Below are 19824 nucleotides of genomic sequence, written 5' to 3'. Positions count from 1 at the left end.
AAAAAGTAGTTTGACAGCATTCAAAGATACAATTCAATATCATGTTAAAAGATTTAAGAATAGAGAATGTGAAGCAAAATGCAAATTTCTACAGTATTGTTCTGTGTGTGTAAATATGTATATATTGGCATGTAGATACAATTTGAGAGTTATTAACTTTCAACATCAGTGACTCATCTTGAATCAATACACTGCAACTACCTATTAAAATATCAGCCAGGTGTGCTAGCAGGCAAATATACTTTGAGAATTATTTCTAAATTTCTTCTTTAAAAGTTATAATTTGACTATGGAGAGGAATCTAAAGTGATGGTTTGGGGGCTGGTAAGTACACTTTTTGCAATATCTGACATTTTTTAGAATATTTTCATTTACTCCACGTTTTAAAACTGGTGAAAAAGAAAATCTGCAATGAAGTCAATCAAAAATATTGTTTTACAAAAGTGGGCATATATTTATAAGTGTTATGCATGTGAATGTAGAGCATATGTATATGTATACATAAGCGGGCAAGACAGTTCTCTTTCCATTTCCATTTTCCTTCGTATTAGAGAAAAAGGGAATAGGAAGGAGCAGAGTTCTTAAACCTTGCAGCCACACTGCATCTAATGCAATCTCCTTTCTTCCCTAGCATCTCTCTCTCTCTCTCTCTCTCTCACACACACACACACACACACACACTTTAGATTAGCGTAGTTAACCTTGGTTCTGTGCTGGAGCGGGAAGGGTTAATGAAACCAAGCTCTTTACGACCTCGAGGGTCAGACTCTTCCTATCTGCAATCTAAGGAATTAGGTAAAGAGGTTATAAGATTATAGTGGGAGGCGTTATAGGCCCTCCTGGTCTCACACCTGAACATATTGGTGTAATCCACTGGGATTCTTAAAAAATCGCTTCAGCTATGGAAAACTGTTAATTAGGTTGTGTCTGTCCTGGGGTTTCCTGTTGCATTAGTGATCCAGCAGGGCTGTATGAACCCCGTAGCCTTACATGAAATTCATCTAATATACCTCTCCCCCTCCCACCCCCTTTTCTCCCATCCCACCCTCCAAGACCTGTAACAGCAGCAGCCATTTATTTAGGGCGAAAATAGCGTTTGGATTAAGGGCATACAAAGGAATGAAAAGCCATTTTCTCGGCCCCTTCTTAGATATTAGAAACCAGTTGCCTATTGGTCGCTGTTTCCAACTTCAGTGCTTGCAAAATTAGCCCTTGGAGAAGTGAAAAGCCATTTTCCCATCAGTTCTGCTCTTAGATCCCTAGTTTAAGATCCCTTCCTCCTTCTCAGAAAATAGCATCATTCGAGCTGCTTCTAAAACTTTCCCTCGGTCGTATGGACTTAATTCTATTCAGTGACACCCTCTTTGGGTTCTTCAAAAGAAAAGATATACGCTGCAGCTAGTCCTTTTAATATCGCGAAAATACCATTTATTCTATGCAAAAATTCACCGGGCTCTTTAAATAGTCTACCTTCAGGTTGATTGGCAGAGTCATTGTCGATTTCTAGCTTGGTATACTTTGCTATTTACCATGACTGTCTGAAGCAGAGTTGTATATAACCTGCCACCACGCATAAATTGATATTATTATACCTGAGACAGAATTGAATAGTCCTTTAAAAACTGCTAAAGATCCTGCCTTAAAATCCCCATCCGAATTAAAATACTACGTGTAGAGCGGAGTTTAATCATGTTGTCATTTTCAGAAGTACTGCTTTTGATGCCATTTGTGGTTACCTTAGAAAAGCAGTAATCTGTAGATTACATACTAGAAGAGCTGTTATTACAGCATAACACGATGTGGTTAAACACTAAAATCTATTTTATTCACCACGTTTATTTTAGGGGGTGGGAACAAACTTGATTTAAAATCTCACAACAGAGATGAATTTCCTGTAGCTGCTGTTATTAAAGACATTCCTGCCTGATGGAGATAGATAACTGAAGTCCCTTCAACTTGATCTCAAAATCTGACCATCATTTACTCCAGCCCTCTCCTTTTTATTCTCGCTGTATGTCTTTTGTCACCATTTTCTCAGTGTTTTAGTCATTGCTTTACATGTGGGTGGGGAAAACTTTTATGTCCTTCTCCTAATTGTATTTTCCTTATAGAATTTCTATTCTCCTCCTATTTGTCTATTTCATGAGTGTTCCTGATTCCACTGCCTAGCTGATAGGGTCTTTTTAGAAATGTGGGTCTTTATTCTTCTTCCTACCTTCATCGGGCTGATTAGGTATTATTTTTTCATTGGTTCTGCTACAATGGGTTCCTCCCTTTAATCTCCCGATATTTTTTTTCTCTTTTCCCCATCCCAGTATAACCAAATCCATGAAATTCACAGCCTCTCTCTTTGACACTACTGGGTCGCCTAATCACTTGATATCGATTTCCCTAACTCTTTTCATCCAGCTGAAGACACATCTTAAAACACTCCAAGCCAGAGTGTGCTCTTTGCTTTATACACACTAATAAAATGATTTACCCTTCTCTCTCTACTCTCCTCACAGGAGAAAATCGTTCAAGTCCCGGCTATTTGTGTGTGATCAGTAAATATTTAGTGTGGTGACATCTTCAGCTCCTCTCCTGATCAATACCCAGCCCAACAGGAGGTGGACTTTTGTCCGGGAGAAGACTTGCTGAGAGCTCCTTTAGATGAGTTCTTTGCCTCTCCAGCAGTATGTTATGATTTGTCCTCGAATGTACCCAGTAAAGAGAGAAATACAGGGTTTAAAATTGTCTGTTCTCAACTGGTTTACTTTGACATTAAACTACCTACGCATCAGCATATCTCCTAGCTCCCTGTGATGTTCTAAACCCTTTCAAAGTGCAGCTGTAAAATGAATCACCAGACACGCTGCATTTGCCATTCTGTACCCCCTTTTTTTTCGCTCTCCTCGCTTTACAATGTAATGTCGAGCGAGGGGGGACGTAGGTGAGGGGGTCTGTTTTCTCAGTCCCACTTGTGCAGGAATCAGGATCTCTTGCTGTAAGGGTTTCACTCTCTAGCACAGTCATGCTCAGCGTGTTTGTTCGGAAGTGCCTGGGAATACAAGGTGCCTCAAGAACTTCACATCCATCCGCTTCTTCTCCTAGCAATCGGAGGCTATGTACCCCCAACCCCCTTTAATAGGTTAAAATGAGTCAGGGCTGGAATATGGAAACTGCCTTTAAAACAATTAACAACGGACTAGATCTTAAACCCCATTTTCTATAAGTATCCACGTTAGAGAGCTTTCTCTAAGGTACTAAAATGGCCAGAAAGAGGAGTTCATGAGTTCTTCTTCTGATCTGTTATTTCTTCCCAGGGAAAGCCCGTGCCTGGAATGCGAAGTATTTTCTATTGTAAATGATTAAATCAGTATATAATATGTGTCAGTGTTTATACTGGTGTATAGATAGGTGTATGTGTATACACGTGTGTATAAAATCTAATACATAACTATGTATTATATTTAGCATGTGTGTTTATCTGATCCATACTTTATACACAGCTATACATTTTATTATATGCGTGTATTTAGTCATCTGTCTCTATATTAGCTGAATATTACCTGCATGTATATATCTAATTGTAGTACACATACTGCACATATATAATATAGAGCTATATGTTCATGTTATAGATAATATATATAACATGAACATATAGCTTTATATTATGTATGTGTACTACAATTAAATATTCTACTATACAAACGAGTACCTCCACCTGTTAACTTTGTTTATAAACCACTTTACCTAATGGCTTTTAACTAATTTATCCAGTGCCTTATTCAGGTAAAGGAGACGACTGGGGGTCGGAGGGGGGGGGGAATCTATATCAAAAGGTGTTACACCCTCTCTGCCGGAGGAACTTTGCACATCTTGTATAGAGCGATTATCTCCAGAATATATCTTTATACTAATGCATACTTAATTGGTCTGTCTTGACTGTCCATATAAAACAATTTAATTAGGGTGCTTTCTGCTTTGGAAAGAAGGGGGAAAAAAATCTGCCCAGCATTTATTGTATTTAGCACCAATACAGGCAGAAAATGTTGCACAAGTTTTTGGTTGAAAGAGCACCTATGTGGTCATTGAAGGGCGTTGATCCGAAAAGACAGAGAGGACAAGTAAAATCGATTTGAAGCGACCCTCTCTGTCCCTTTCACACCATTCAAACACTCCATTCCTTCTAAGACAAAGACCCTAGCGCCTTGGGAATGCTTGCAAAAAAAGAAGGCTCCAGTCCCACAAGCAAATGGAACACTTCGAGAAATTCCTTGACGGTGCTGTTATTTAAACAGATACATAAATGACCAAGCCCAAGATATTCTGACCCAGCGTCTAACATTTCTTCTGCAGGGATGCCCCTGGAATGGGTGGAGGTAATTATGGCTATTAGTATTGCAAGCCTAGTTTCAACCTTGGTCATTCGCAGGCTTTTAGGGTTAAAATAGCCCTCACCTCTGACCCCTGCAGAGCAGAGTCGCGGCTATCACTACAACTTGGGCCAAAGTTTTCAGACGCTGAGCTGCACACCAGAGGGAAAACGTCTCCCTGGGATTATTTTTTATTTTAGATTTAAAACATCTTTAGCCGATTTAATTAAATCCCCTCCATACAGCACCTTGGGGTGGGGGGGAGGGGGAGAATCCTTAAAGGTATAGTCCACAATCTCTCTCTCTCTCTCTTCCTTGTTTCCTTTAGGTTTCATTTGGCAGTTAGTTTTCAAGCATGAAAATTGTTATCATAAAACTGAATTATTAGGTCATCCTTTCCTCCTTGGATTGCAAAGATAAACCGGGGGGAGGGTTAATTCTCCTTTCCTCTGCCCCTCTCCCTCCCAGCCGTTGGGACTGCTAGAAAAGGAACATTTGGGAAAGATGGTGTGTGGGGAGGGGGAGGCGTGGGCTAAGAGAGGAAATTACTTTACTATGTATCATATGCTTGTCAGCACACCTTAAGAATTCTCACCCGTAAGGGGTTTATTTTGCAGAGGGGGGAGGACTGCATGGGGGGGGATCTGAATGTCCCTCTGGCAATAATAAAAATTCATTCAACGGGGCTGTGTCTCCATCTCCCATGTACTGATCAGACTTAACAGGAGTGGAAACTTGTGTAGACCATAGTTAGGGTATTAATGAACAGTTAAAAGATTTACCCTTCTGGTCAATATTGTGCGTTTATTCCTTCTCGCTTCCCCCCACCCCACCCCAAGGCTGTGATGATGGTTGCCTTCATCGGTTTTTTTTTCATCATTGTTTGAGGTGCTAAAACCCATTTGTAATTTTCATTAGCTCAGTAAACATGCAATTAACATTCAGAACTGTGGTTAACTTAATTCCTGGTTTAAGGCAAAGACATGTAAGAGTGGGGGAACGTTTGTTCCATTTGTCAAGTTTGACACACTTCTTACCATAACAGCTTCCTAAAATAAAAGATCCGTGTGTGCCCCTCCCCCTCCACTCCCCCCTGGTCATTCTTTTCTTAAAACAAAAAGGAAGAAGCAGGAATCCATTAAGTTTAAAACTGTACCAGGCTGCCAAAGGCAGCATAATGTATTCCAAATTGTCCCAAACTCTCCCCGCGCTAGCGTCTCGTTCATTAGGAAAGGAGGAAGGACTGTTTGAGTGGGTCGGGAACGGGCGTAACAGCCGATTTGCAACAGGGTCCTCGAATTTTAAAAAAATTAACAAATTAAAACCCCAGCGCCGCGCTTTGCATTTCGAAAGTTGCCACGGTTGTGACGGGCTGGGGGAAATGTCTTTCCAATGGGTTTTAATTGGCAACAGCGATGCTCATTCCAGCGGGTTTTATGGATGGATTTATTTATTTTAAAATGAAAAACAAAATTGTGGAGTAACTCCTTCTAGCTGGGCGCTCAGGGGCAGAGAGAGACAGATTCCCGGTTAGCGCCGATTCTTTTCCAGCTTGGTTTAGCATGTGCTTGCGTTCCCTACCGACCCTAACCAGGACACTATCTCTTCGTCCTCCCCCACCCCCCCCCCGCCCCAGTCCCCTTTCTGTGCATGTGTTGATCGCTCGCCTGCAGTTGTTTGCGGTTTTTCTCTAGGCGGGTTTGAAATCGGGTGCACACATCCGACCACAACACTCACTAAGTTAGGAGATTTCACTCTTATTTATCGATATTGTTTCCGGCTGGACGAGGGGGCCTGTGGGGTTGGGGTTTTTTTTCCCTTTGTTTTGGTTTGGTTTTTAAGTCTCGGGTCTTTTCAGCTCCAAACAAGGTGTAGCAAGACGCTCTTCCTTCTAAGGAATGAGATGAGAGACAAGGATCACTCAAAGACATCTCTCCTACCTTGGGTTTGGGTGGGTTTTGTGGGGTTTTTTTTTCTTAAAGGCAAGGCGCACATTCCTAAGCAGCTATGTACAAAGCTCTCCCTCAAACCCTGTCTGTGCAAAGTTAGAGTGAGTGTTCAGTTGTTGTTTTTTCTCCCCAAGGCTGAACGCTAATAACACACGGAAAGCACTTCCCTTTAGGCTGGGGGAGATCTCTTCCCTTCCCCTCGCTTCTTTATCTCTCCCCCCTCCCCCCGAAAGCTGTAGCCTCTTTTTCTTTTATTTATTTATTTACTTTTTTTTTTATCAGTTTGCACAATCGCTTAGATAAACACCAAGAAGGAGATTCTCTTTAATTACCCAACGCACATCTTTTCAGGGGGGCAAACAGCGGTGTTTTTTTTTTTTTTTGGTTTGTTTGTTTCACCTGCCAAACTAAAGGAGAGGTAGAAAAAGAAGATGCAAGCGATTTGGGACCTTGAACAAGGCAAATATGGTTTTGGTATGTTTACTTATAGTTTCTTCTTCTTTTTCACTCTTTTTTAAAATGTGTTGTGATCTTGTGTTTCTCTTAAGAAAACAATTGTTAGATAACTTACGTATTAAACTATCGTTTCTAAGGTTACGTGGGCTGCTCGAAGGGGGTGGGGGGGGGAGAGGGAAGAGACCCCGTGTCTGCAATTACAGCACCATCAGTTATCACGTCCTTTAGTCAAAATAAACAAAACCCAAATCAGATTCAAAAGCTAATATACAAACGTGCATCAAAGTCATTTCAAACAAGAGTGGAGAACGAATAGCCCTTCTGAAAGGGTACTTGGTTATAGTAACTGACTAATTCTACTTTGTTATAGTAACTGACTGTGAAGGATGCAGGGGAGCCAGGTCTCTAACTTTAGTGCTAGGGATTCTGCACGTAATTTTGTAATCGTGGGAAGTTGGCAGCATTTTGTATTAATTATTATTATTACTATTACTATTATTTTGAGAAAGGTCGGTGTTGATTGTGTAGCGCTGAGAACCCATCTTTCTCCCACCAGGAACAATTTCTGTTTAAGCAAGTACAATGGTAAGAAGCAGGAATATATACTCACCATCGGAAGGTGCGGTTGGCAGCTGGTCTGCAGCTTTAAGGCAAATATTTATCCTTCTTTATTGCAAAAGGTGCAGATCTGACTTTAAGCAGCAAAACTGCTCTGTTCTGACAAAAGCATGAGAGGCATGGCTTCTCATTTAAAAAAAATCACAAACCAGCCCCCCCCCCCCCTCCGCTTAAAAATACCTATTCAACACACGGCTTGGAGAAACCCTGATGCAGAAATCTAACTGTCCGTCTAGGAGTGTCCAAGCCAATTAATTTTAAATCCTTAGGAATTAATCAGATTAAAATGCACAGAAGTTTCATTCTCGTATGCATACGTGAGCCAAAAGTCGTTTCCCTTTAAGAGATCCTTTTCTTTTAAAGTTGAATTTTAGGCAGATAAGAGACTTACACTAGGGGGCAGACAGATACTGTACTTGCTCCAATCTTAAGCAATTTTTTCCCTCTCTCACAGCATATGCTCTGATTTAGCACTGTAAATTTTTCAGAGGACCCAACTCTGACAGCCCCTGGTGATTTTCAAAGTACCACAAGCCAGTGGTTAAAAATTGCATTGACTTGGAAGTTCAGAGGCACACAATAGGAGCCACTTTCCCTATTCATGGAACTTCAGTGTGGTGGAAGAGAAAAACACACACATACTACATTCAGGGAGAAGAGGAATTCATTGCATTCTGTTAGACGTAACTGCTTTCCGCTGAGTTCAGAGTGAAACTCGGTATTTGTTCGATGCTGTACTCCTATTGCGATTTAATCTATAAAGAATTAGAGGACGATTAGGCAAGTTTCTGCCAGAAAAACAGATCTCCCCCTCTTTTCTAAAGATTTACGCGGACGCCATCCCAAACTTTATTTTAATAAAAATAAAGCTTCCCGCCTCCCGCTCATTAAAATAAATTTACATCTGCAGTAAAATGGCAGGAGGGATTTATTCTTTTTGTAAATAATAATAAATAATATAATAATAATAATTAATAATACAATCCTACTTTCAAAATATGACTGTTTTATTGTGACTCAGCTCCGATAAGGACATTTTAGAATCTTCATCTATCAGCGGTACCCTCATTTTTCAAATAGTATTCAGCAACATTAGCTGCAGTTCATCATTATATTCATCTATTCTACATCAGCCTACATCGCAGGGGTGTTTTCAAATAAATAGGAAACCACCTAATAGACAGTCGCATTGTTGTATCCCTCGAAGAGCAAATAGTTAATCTGGGGCATTCTTCATTATGGTTTGAGTAATCCGAATATACTGGAGCTTTTAAGCATATGTAGGTAAATCACATATTCAAACTATTCATAATGTGAACCTTGTTTAAAAAAATAAACGCTCTTTCTGCGTTTGTTAAGATGTTCATGTTTTTAGATGATGAATTATCCCTGTATACGTTATAAGATTTGAGAGAGGAAACCTTTTCCAAGACATGCCACATAAACTACAGTCAACAACTAGGTTTTATATTCTCAACCAAAATGCGTGACCCCTAATGTCTGAGTTATTTGGAAATCAGAAGGCAGCTCTCCACATTTTAACCGTAAAAGGTCCCTTCCCCCAACCCCTTTATTTTTATCTCCCCCTCGATCACTATTTAAGTTAAGGGTTGATATTGCTACATCATGATCAATTGGAATTCTACAGCCTGCCTTTGAAATTGACCAGGCGCGCATCTTTGTTGGTGGAATCTTATTATATTCCAGGTTTATAAACAGGACAGTGTCAAGTCTAGGTGCTTTTTACAACTTTCCAATCATCTCAGCACCTGCGGCTTTAGAGACATATATTATTTCTGCGGCAGAAGGGGTGTGCATGTGGCAACATGAAAAAGTGTGTGTGGAGGGGGGAAGCTGCAGCAATGAATCCTGTATATAGTTTTATATGCATCTGGGTCCCCATGTTTCTACTTAGTTTGACTATATGTGTGTAAGTCCCTCTCTCAGACTTGTGTATATATGCATGTGTATATATGTATGTGTATATTTGTATAGAAGTAACTGTCTGCCTGTCCATTTATCTATGTATTTTAAAATGTATTTCTACGTATCCATGCGTTTGTCTGTTCTGGTGCTTGCTGCAGCTATTCAATAAGAAATAAACTATCTCCGTTATGGTGCTTAGTACCCAGGTTCAATAGGATATAAACAATTGCCCCTGTGTACTTAGATCGGTTACCTATTTAGAGTTGCTCCATATATAGTACAGAGATTGTGCTACCGAGTCACAATTCTACCGCATCCCCGTGTGTGTTATCCGTAAATTTCTGCTTAGCCTAAAACAAAAAGAATAAAGTTGAATAGCTAGAAATGCATTGCGTTATGACCAAACCGCCTAGGTTTCTGATAAAAGAAAATAAATTCATATTCTGGAAAGCAGCATTGAATTTTTCCAACATACTCAATGAATGTAAGATATGCTGTACTTGATTAAATCATTGCTATTGCTGTAAACTCTATGCAACTCAGAATAAATGTGTGTGGGTATGTGTTCACATATATAGATATTCAGACATGTGTGGTGTATATTTGTATGCTAATTATTTCCAATTTACGTTTGGGTGTTTGATGAAAAGAATGGTTCTTGAAATGCCAGCGCAGTCAAGAAACAATGAAGTCTATACTCAACTATTCTGTAATCAAGTACCATATTCACTGATGTCTCTGTCTATATACATTGATAGATGTATATCTAATATATATGTAGCATACACACAGACATTTCACTAATGTGTATGGTATGAATACAGGTATCTCTACCTTTGCAAATAACCATTCACAATAATTAGCTAGGGTTGCATATACTGAAATTATAGTTTACAGCTAACTCCATTTTAGAGGTTTTTTTTAAAATGATGCTGAATAAGGTTCATGATAATGTCTTTTAACTGCAGCATCTGAGTGACACAGTTATCTTTTTGTCAGCATCCTCTTCGCGGATTGAGCAATTAAAAAGTTAAATCTACATAGCTACGAAACTTTAACCCTAAAAAGGAGAAAGTAGTCACTGAGGAATATCAATTCTGGAAGCACTCCTTCCCCAATTTTTGATGTATAAGAATTACATCCGATCACCTTATTTAGCACAGAAGCTGTTATTTTTACCCTCCTCACCCCACCCCCCTTGGAAAAAAAATCCATCAGGAATTTATTTTATGACATTATCGCCACAATGGGGAACAGGCAAATGTAATGTAACTCTCTTGCTTACAGGTGATGATATGATCAGATTTTTTTTTTCTCTCGTGCCTGATCAAAGAGTTAATAAAGTCTGAGATCTACAAAGACTATTTCAGTCTCACTTTGCCCTGGATATTTATCTGGGTCTCCAGCCTTATTTCCCCCCGTTCTTTTTGAAAGATCCTGCAACTAAGGCCAAGGGAAAGTGCAAAGATATAATAATAACGATCATATTTAAAAAAAAATCACCCCCCACCTCCGTTCTCAGCTGCCCCAGAACCGTTCTCCCTTTAGGACCGGGCGGCCTGCCTTGGCAGCCATGCCAGCCCGCACAAGGCTGAGCGGTCCAATGAGAGGCGAGGGGCGGTCCGGGAGCTTTTGACCAGTCAAACGCAGTCTGTTGCCTTATAAGGCGAGCGGTCGCCATGGTAACGTGTGCTAAGTTGCAGCAGTCGTGTCAAAGTTCACTATATAGAGAGCGCCGCGAGCTGATCGCAGAGAAAGCACTCGCCGCTCCGCCAGCCCCGCTCCTGTAAATCGCATTCACTCCCTCACCCCCCCCCCTGCTTAGCATATTTGATCACTTTGGTTCTCAGTTCTTTTCCTTTCGCCTTTTTTTTTTTTTTGCTTTTTTTTTTGTGGTCGTGGTGGTGGTGGTGGGGGGGGGGTTGATTGTCCCTCCCGTGTCTCTGCTCGTCTTGCTTTTTTTTTTTTTTTTTTTTTTGCATGAAGAATGATGCTGTGTTCTAGGTTGTGATCCGTCTTTCCCTCCTCCTCTTCCTCCTCCTGCTCTCCCCTTTTATCATTATCACTGGCTGAGCTCTAAGCTGGAGAGTTGACTCTTTCCCTTCACCTCCCCCTTCCCCCTCCCTCCCTCCCTCCCCCCCCCCCTCCACCCCATGTGTTGTGTGAACCAACTGCGCTAAGAGCCCCACTTGCAAAGAAGGAGACGCGGCACAAGGCAGCGAGCAGCAGCAGCAGCAGCAACAGCGGCGGCAGCAGGAGGAGAAGCAGCAGCAAAATAAAGAAAAGAAAAAAAGAGAGAGAAAGAAGCAGCGGAAAGAAAGAAAGAAAGAGAGAGAGAGAGAAAAAAAAGCGAAGCTGATCTCCGTTGATGTTTCCACAACCTGGACTTCAAAAAACTACAGCGAACCCCTCCGCTTTCTGCGCCGAGAAAAGTCTTTTTAGTTGTGCAATTTTTTTTTCTTTGCAAGCCTTGTGTGTAATCTTTAACCTTTTCTCCATTCTTATTTTGATGGCTTTCCTGAATGGCTGACTGTGAGCTTCCCTGGACCTGGCCCCCCGACACTCGGCTCTCCTCCTTCAACTCCTCTGCAGCAGATCAGCTTTAAGAGAGAGAGAGAGGGAGATCTTTGAAGAGAGTTTTTTTCCTCTCTCTCTCTCCCCCCTACCCCTACCACCCCCTTACTTCTCTCTTTAAGCCAGACAATCGACTCGCAATCTGCCCCCCCAACACCCCTCGTCCTCCGCCTTCGCTGGCATTTTTTTCTGTCCCCCATCCCCCCTTTTCTCCTTTTTTTAAGGGAAAAAAAGAGAGAGAGAGAGAAACTGCTGCAAAGCTGATCTGAAAGCCAAGCAAACAAACTTTAAAAATAAAGGGGGAACAGGAAGTTTGGAAACGGTGTCCAATAGATATGGCAATGGTAGTTAGTGTGTGGCGAGACCCCCAGGACGATGTACCCGGAGCTCAGGGAACTCAGCCTGCTCAAGCCCCTCCAGTGCAAGGACCACCGGCTGGGGCCCCTCACACACCACAAACCCCGGGACAAGGAGGCCCCCCCAGCACTCCAGCCCAGACCAACCAGCCAAGCCAGCAGAGCCAAGGAGGAGAAAAGCAGCAGCAGCAGCAGCACATTGAATGTGTGGTTTGTGGGGACAAGTCTAGTGGCAAACATTATGGCCAATTTACTTGCGAGGGTTGCAAGAGTTTCTTCAAGCGGAGTGTCAGGAGGAATCTGAGCTATACTTGTCGTGCCAACAGGAACTGTCCCATTGACCAGCACCACCGCAATCAGTGTCAGTACTGCCGGCTCAAAAAATGCCTCAAAGTTGGCATGAGACGGGAAGGTATTGGGATTTCATTTGTTTTCCAATTTTCAGTCACTGCATTTTGCTTTTCTGTTTTTTCTTTTCTCCCCTTCAAACAAATCAGGTTTTAAAAAAACCAAGCCTAATCAACAATAAACAGCGAGTGAGAGAAACTTTCCCTTAATTCAGACAGAGGTGTTGAGGGGAGGGGGGCTTGCCTGCTTTCTCCTGCCCTCCTCATTGATGTGTGTGATTTGGCTGATGGAGGTTCATTGGAAGTGGATATTTTAGGTTCAGCTGTTTAAGGAGGGAGATGATTATTCTGAGGCGTGGTTACTTTTTTAATGTTTCCTCCTGCATGTTCAGCATTACCCCCCCTTTCCCTCAAATCGTGTGTGTGTGAATTTATAGATAGATAGATGAATACCTACCCCCATCACCCACCCTTACAGAGGAGGTTCGAATTACTGTAGCAATGTAACTCGCATCACTGCAGGGTTCTTCTGCATTCCACTGTGGATTCTCAGTCTGATATTTTTAAATAAACCCGTCTTTTTAGTATTGTAATTATCTCCCCCACCCCCCAGGAGAGACAGCGAGAATGTGGTAAAAGGGACGGGAGATGGAGGAAAGAAATAAGTAGCTGAGGGGTTTTGATCCGTGCAAATCGAGTCTTTGTGATATAAAATTAGACGAGAAATCCGAGCCTCCAGTTTTGCAATGGCGTGTTCTGTGTCTGGACGCTGCTATGTAGGTTAAGGGTTAGGGGGGCTTTGGACTGCCAGGCTTGCCTTTGTGTGTCTGCAAGAGTAACTAACCTTGTCATATGCTAAATAACAAATCTAAGCCACGCACATTTCAGCCACTCTCCCTTCTTTCTGCGTCTCTGGCTATTATTCCCTTTCCCCCTCCTTTTCTCTCGCTGTCACCATGTAAATTTATTAACAAAATGAAAGGCCCACTTTCCATGAGCAGCTGATAAAGGTGCTTTTAAATAATAACCCTCGCCCGTCGCGTGGCTGTATCTACCCGTCTCTGTTGCAGGGGAATTTTACCTTTTTAAAGGATTGTTGAATAGTCAATAAATGCTGTCTGGGACGAGCACTCTGTGTTTTGAAAGGTGCCTGCACCCTCCCCGCCCTGCAGCCCTAAATCAATAAGCAATATCAGCTGTAATGAAGAGGAATCCCCTCCCCCCCCACACACACAGAGACGTTCGGTACATATGAGGGGGCGGGGGGGTGAATTCTTGTGTGTTTAGGAACTGAGGATCCGTAGTGTCCTTAAAGCAGTTCAGAGCAGCAGCCTTGAGGCATGTACAGAGCCTTGCTTAGCTTTTATTGCTGCTTTTACTTTAACCAGGAACTGCCGAGCTCTAAACCAGACCCAGGCTGAACTCTGTCTGGGAAATGCATGTCCCCCCGAAGCTGCCTCTACCCAGGGTCACACACAAAGCAGGACTTGGTTGGAAAAGGATCGTAGCAATTCAGATATTAATTGCTGTAGTTTCTTCTTTATTTACTGCAGCCGTCCAGAGGGGCAGAATGCCACCCACACAGCCAACTCATGGTCAGTTCGCCTTGACAAATGGGGACCCTCTCAACTGCCATTCCTACCTATCCGGATATATCTCCCTTCTCCTGCGAGCAGAACCTTACCCCACCTCCCGCTTTGGCAGCCAGTGCATGCAACCCAACAACATCATGGGCATCGAGAACATTTGTGAACTGGCAGCCAGGATGCTCTTCAGTGCGGTGGAGTGGGCCAGGAATATCCCCTTCTTCCCAGACCTCCAGATCACAGACCAGGTGGCCCTCCTCAGGCTGACCTGGAGCGAGTTATTTGTGCTCAACGCTGCCCAGTGCTCCATGCCCCTCCACGTAGCCCCTCTCCTGGCCGCTGCTGGCCTCCACGCTTCGCCGATGTCTGCTGACCGAGTGGTCGCCTTTATGGACCACATACGAATCTTCCAAGAGCAAGTAGAAAAACTGAAAGCGTTGCATGTCGACTCTGCAGAATATAGCTGTTTAAAGGCCATAGTCCTCTTCACCTCAGGTAGGCAGCATTTATTTGCACCCTCTCACTCCCCTCCCCAGCCATCCCTTTGAAATCGGTTCACTCTGGCAAAGTGGAAGAAGCTGGAAACCCCACCAGAATCATTGCTACATGTGTCCTTTTAGAAAAATGGGATGTGTTTCTCCAAGGAAGGCCTGGCCTATACGCACCCTGAGAGGGAGCCTTCAGATAGTTTTAACAATGATCGGAGGGGGGGGGGGGGGACTTTTGAGCACCAATAAGGCATGTGAGTCTCTGCCTTCCGCGGTGAAAATAATATTTGATTTAACCGTATCGCTCTGGCATTTAAGGACACCAATCCGAACAGCAGCAAAAGCTGTCTGATGTTAAATGCAAGTCTTCCCATCCCTGAAACCACTTAAAAAAAAAAGAAGGATCATTTTATGGGCAACCACAAAACAACAACAACAACCAAAGCAGCCCTGCGAGATTAAAAAGTGAATTAAAAAAAAAGTTAAGCGTGCCAAGCTGAATTTAAAATCCATTCGTTTCCATCCCATAAAATAAAATAAATCAAATTTCCCAAAGAGCTGTCTCTGAGTTAAATAGAAGGTGGCAATGAGCAGTTCTGTATCATTTGATCTAAGGGAGAAAGTTTTCAGTTATCCCCAGCAGGAGTTGTATGGTCCAAAGTAAGTAGCGGTTTGTAAAAGATAATTCTCCAGTACATACATAGTAATAATATGAAAACTAACAGAAGAGGATTCTTAGCTGGGGCTTAAAAATGTAATTCGATGGTTACACAGCTATGCCTCTCTCTGGAAGGAAATAATCAAAGCAGTAAGGTGTTTCTTAGATAATTAAAAGTGGAAAATACGTGCCAACTTTTTCTGCACATAAATAGTATATGAGTTATAAAACAATAATTGAACGCATTGTGAAATCTAATTAACTTGCACCGTAGTTTAACCTGTGTGAGTAATAGACTTGATTTTAACTCTGGAGGCTACATATATATATATATAAATTTAAATACATGCTTTCTAATTTGTGCACGACGTTAGTCGAGGCTGCTAACTTTAAGGCGGCATCCGGTGACACACTGTATTGGACCTCTAGAAGTTTTGGATTAAGGTAGTTTTGTTTTCTTAAATGATTTCTTTTGTAACTAATCTGGAAGCTTGGGAAAGTGGCCACGTGATAAACATATGAATGGAAGCAGGACTTGTAAAATAATTACTCATCGGAGTTTTTTAAAGCCTGATATCAGGAAACAGAAAAAAAAATGTAGTTTATGTGGAGTGGGGGGAGGAGGACTCACAATCCGTTCCTTGTTGTGTTAAAGGGGGTCTGGGGAACCAAGTCATTTTCTGGACTTTGTCCAGGTTCTGGGTCGTGACCTAAACTTCCTTTTATATATTATTGCTTTACATGTAAAACTTTTTTTTTTCAAATTACTTGTGCTAAAATCCTAAAGTGATCAATTAGCAGGGAGCATCTAGCCGTAGGAAAAGCAGAATGTACCGTTTGTTTGTGGGATACTTATTTTATTTCCCTGTCATTTTTCAAGGATGCATTTTATCCCTCGCTCAGATTTTCAGCTAGGATTTTCCCCCACCCCCAGCACGCACACTCCCCAACACAACCCTTATGAGTTTATTTCAAATCCGGGATTTCTAAAGAGCACTTTTTTTAGCCTTTCAAGAAAACAATCGTCCGACACTGTCGTAACTGTTAAATTTATTACTATTTGCAAAATGTGAGGCCTGGCATGCAAATTGCCTCCCAACCAGATAAAGGTTTCTGTTATCTGATTTTGTGGAAACACACACATGCAAATATAAGGTTATGCATGCAGCTTCTCAGACGCCCCAATAACCCTCAATGATGTAACACACACACACACACAGATGCATATGATGTTTGCTTTTTTTATTTTTCCCCCTTTTTCTTATTTGTTTAAAATCTGGGTCCTAATGACTCGCAGAATATGCATGTGTTAGCCCTATGCCTAAGAAGCCACAGAGAGGTCAGGTCACAACCTGTGCTCTTTTCAGTACAGACGTCTCTGATTTAAAGGGAACTGATTGTATTTTAGCGCATCAGAAAAATGTCCAGACCATATCAGGGAGTTTTTCGTCTTGTAGAGGATTTGGGTTTAAAAGAAACAAAAAGAAAAAGTGAGAAAAAGAAAAGAGGGGGACACAGCTCAAATGAACAGAGAGATCACAGTTTGCATGGCTGCCTCTGAATAGGCTAAACTGACAAGATCAGTTTTAAAGGGCCACTTAAATCAGTTTCAAAGCCTGAAGAAAAACGCGTTGTCTTCTTTGGGGGAGAATCTATTGCTGGAACCGGGGCGCCATTATTCTTTGCTGGGCCAGTTTTTAGTATTAATTATTATTAATTATTATTATTATTATTTATTTATTACTAGTCCTTCTAGCCATATGATGAGACTCTTCACTGTTATTTTCCGAGTGGGAAAGAAATAGTGGCTTCTCCCCCGCACGCTTTTCAACCTTTGCGACTAATAATAATAATTAATAATAAAATGACATTTTCCCAGCATCTCAGTATTAACGCCTAGCTCAGTAGTGCAATTAAACCCTCAGATCTCGAAGCTGTGTTTGATTCTAGAGCAGACCGTTCAAAAGGGTGGAATATATATATATTCACCTTTTGCTAAAAACATGCTTAGCTCTGAGAGCGACATGATCAACCACTAGCTACGCCTAATTTTACCAGTTTTTAAAAAAAAACAATCTTCTTTAAACTGATTGTTTTCTCTTTCCTTTTTTTCTTTTTTTTTTTAACTTTCTTCTAGATGCCTGTGGTCTCTCTGATGTAGCCCATGTTGAAAGTTTACAGGAGAAGTCACAGTGTGCTTTGGAAGAATATGTTAGGAGCCAGTATCCCAACCAACCAACGCGATTCGGGAAGTTATTACTACGTCTTCCCTCACTGCGCACTGTCTCATCTTCTGTCATAGAGCAATTGTTTTTCGTCCGTTTGGTAGGTAAAACCCCAATAGAAACCCTAATCAGGGATATGTTACTGTCTGGCAGCAGTTTTAACTGGCCTTATATGTCCATTCAATAAAATATTGGAGAAAAAAATTAAAATATATATATTGAGAAGGGAGATGAAAGAGAGGGAAAGGAAAGCAAATGACATTTGGGTTCTGGTGGTTGCTTATATTTCCTTCTGCTAAGGATGTAAAAGGATGTTACCAGTTTGCTAGAAGAAGACAGGAAAAAAAATAATGGACTGTGAATTTAAAAAAAAAGACTCTCAAATGAACTTTTACAGAATGCATTAAAAACTCCCGTGTCATTAAGAGAAAAAAAACTTGCTACTTATCATTTCTTTTGTTTAAAAAATAAAGGGAAAAGAAAAGTAAAAGAAAAAAAGAAAGAAGGAAGGAAATACATTAGGGTGGGTTTTTCTTTTTTCTTTTCTTTTTTTTTCTTTTACGGGGTAAACTTTTTAAAGAAAAATATCTCGCTGAAAGTGCTTTTAAAGGAAATTTGGAGAAAATTAGCAATGGAAAAAAGTAAGTCTTTTTTTTCCAAATTATTAATTGTCCTATGTGTCTATGTACCTATAGTTGTTCTTTTTTGTATTTTTCTGGTTTCAAACCAGTTTATTCTGTGGTTCTATAATAATTTTTGATATAATCTTGGCTTCTTTAAAAAAATGTGTATCCTTAAAATATATGTTCTGAAAGAATTAAAACTGAGTCCACGAAAGTATCATAGGAAGAAAGGAAAAGAAAAGGAAAAAACCCCTCAACAACACAATGATGGAAGCGCACTTAGAGGTGGTGACCCAAAATTTAGCTTGAAGCTGAGAGAGAGAGAGCTATAATTATATAGACCCAAATGAACCACATGTCACTTAACTACCCCAAAAACTAGGTTTTTGATATTTTCAGACAGAAAATGAACTGTGGGGATTTATTGTAGGTAGAATGAATTGTGTCCAAGACACACTATGGTTTTGATTAAAAAAAACAAAAACAAAAAACTAAAAACAAAAAAAAACAAACAAAAAAAGTGAACTTTTGTAATTGGATTGGGTTCCACATAGTTCTTCATGAATTGTTATTAAACTCCTCTATCTGTTTGTATATTTGCAAGCCCTTTGTATTATAATAATTGTTGATATTTTCCCTTTTTAAAAAAAATATCATTGAAATCAGCATGACAAAATAACACTGTTGGCACTTATAGATAACGTGATTGATTCAGTATCTTAGAGTTTACAGTTTTGTGTTTAAAAAAACTGAAGGTTTTTTTTTAAGTGCAACATTTCTGTATACTGTAAAAGTTATAATAACTGAACTGTTTGGTCGAGTCTTTGTGTGTTATATTCCAAGGAAAATTGAAAGTATTCAGAAATTAAAATATTATTTGATATCTGAAACTTGTTTGGCTGTCAAATGTCTTTCAGAAACCACATTACTTCTCTGTAGTTTGTAGTTCTATAAATCCATAGGCAATTGATTTGTTTACTTGTCACAATAAGTTTGTAGCAGACTTATAGCAGTGTATTTACCTATTTAATTCGGGAGTGGGGTTGGGGGACTTAAATTCATGGTTTATCTTTGGTTTAGGAAGTACTATATTGAAATGGTAAACCATTACCCCCCATTCATCTAATCCTCCTGTTAATTAAAAATGGATTTTCTAGAGAAGGCCCTTATTTTTGTCACACTTAAGTGCCTGCATAGGAAAGGTATTGTTGTGAAAAAAAGTATTAGAAATCTGAAGATCAGTATCTATTTTATGATCAGAATGGGAGGAAAAATCTTTTGTAAATTTCTGACATACACGCACAAGATCACTGGAGCAAGGTAATAGCAGTATTGTAAATACAGGTCAGTTGTTTGCAATGAGTTTTCTTTAAGCATGTGTGATTTTTTTATAATACTCTGTAACTGCCATCTATCGTTGTCATTGAGAGGTCTTCAGATGGAGTGACTTAGCTTGTAGGACTGAGGAGACTGTTTTTAATGTGTATATAATAACAAGTGGATTAAAAAAATTGGCAGTGAAAGCATGACCGGAGGTCGTCAACATATTTTACATTTGGGATACGTGAATGTGTGTGTACCTCTGCGTACACACATACATGGGCAGGGCCCTATATTGGAATCCTCGCGCCGGCAAAGGTCCCATTCAGATCAGTGG

The 19824-nt window shown here is 40.7% G+C and overlaps 1 protein-coding gene and 2 long non-coding RNA genes across 12 annotated transcripts in view; 1 reads left to right on the top strand and 2 right to left on the bottom strand.

The window, feature by feature from the left end:
* Window positions 1–7805, bottom strand: part of LOC123344324 — a 28970-nt gene extending 21165 nt beyond the window's left edge. For 2 of the 6 annotated variants that reach the window (XR_006572516.1, XR_006572518.1), the window contains exon 1: window positions 7377–7798. This is a non-coding gene — a long non-coding RNA (uncharacterized LOC123344324). Of the gene's footprint in view, window positions 1–7376 lie in introns of all 6 variants that reach the window. The other 4 variants (XR_006572517.1, XR_006572519.1, XR_006572514.1 and 1 more) reach the window with 4 other exon arrangements.
* NR2F2 (nuclear receptor subfamily 2 group F member 2) lies at window positions 6335–19057 on the top strand. 5 transcript variants are annotated; one of them, XM_044980412.1, is made up of 3 exons: window positions 6335–6784; window positions 14120–14668; window positions 17457–19057. In XM_044980412.1, exons 1-3 carry the CDS (start codon window positions 6742–6744, stop codon window positions 17729–17731), a joined length of 867 nt encoding a protein of 288 aa, XP_044836347.1. In that variant the 5' UTR covers window positions 6335–6741; the 3' UTR covers window positions 17732–19057. The 5 variants fall into 5 exon arrangements, with proteins under 5 accessions (XP_044836347.1, XP_044836349.1, XP_044836345.1 ...); XM_044980414.1 differs by having other exon boundaries at window positions 6342–6784; window positions 14141–14668; XM_044980410.1 differs by lacking the exon at window positions 6335–6784 and adding an exon at window positions 11267–12652.
* Window positions 8037–11111, bottom strand: LOC123344326. The gene is made up of 3 exons (XR_006572521.1): window positions 10821–11111; window positions 9564–9660; window positions 8037–8139 (listed from the first exon to the last, which is right to left on the bottom strand). It is a non-coding gene; the product is annotated as an uncharacterized LOC123344326 (long non-coding RNA).
* Window positions 19058–19824: the final 767 nt, after the last annotated feature.

Source organism: Mauremys mutica, chromosome 11 (genome assembly GCF_020497125.1).
Source record: "Mauremys mutica isolate MM-2020 ecotype Southern chromosome 11, ASM2049712v1, whole genome shotgun sequence".
Classification (NCBI taxonomy): domain Eukaryota; kingdom Metazoa; phylum Chordata; order Testudines; family Geoemydidae; genus Mauremys; species Mauremys mutica.
This window is presented reverse-complemented; position numbering and strand designations above follow the sequence as displayed.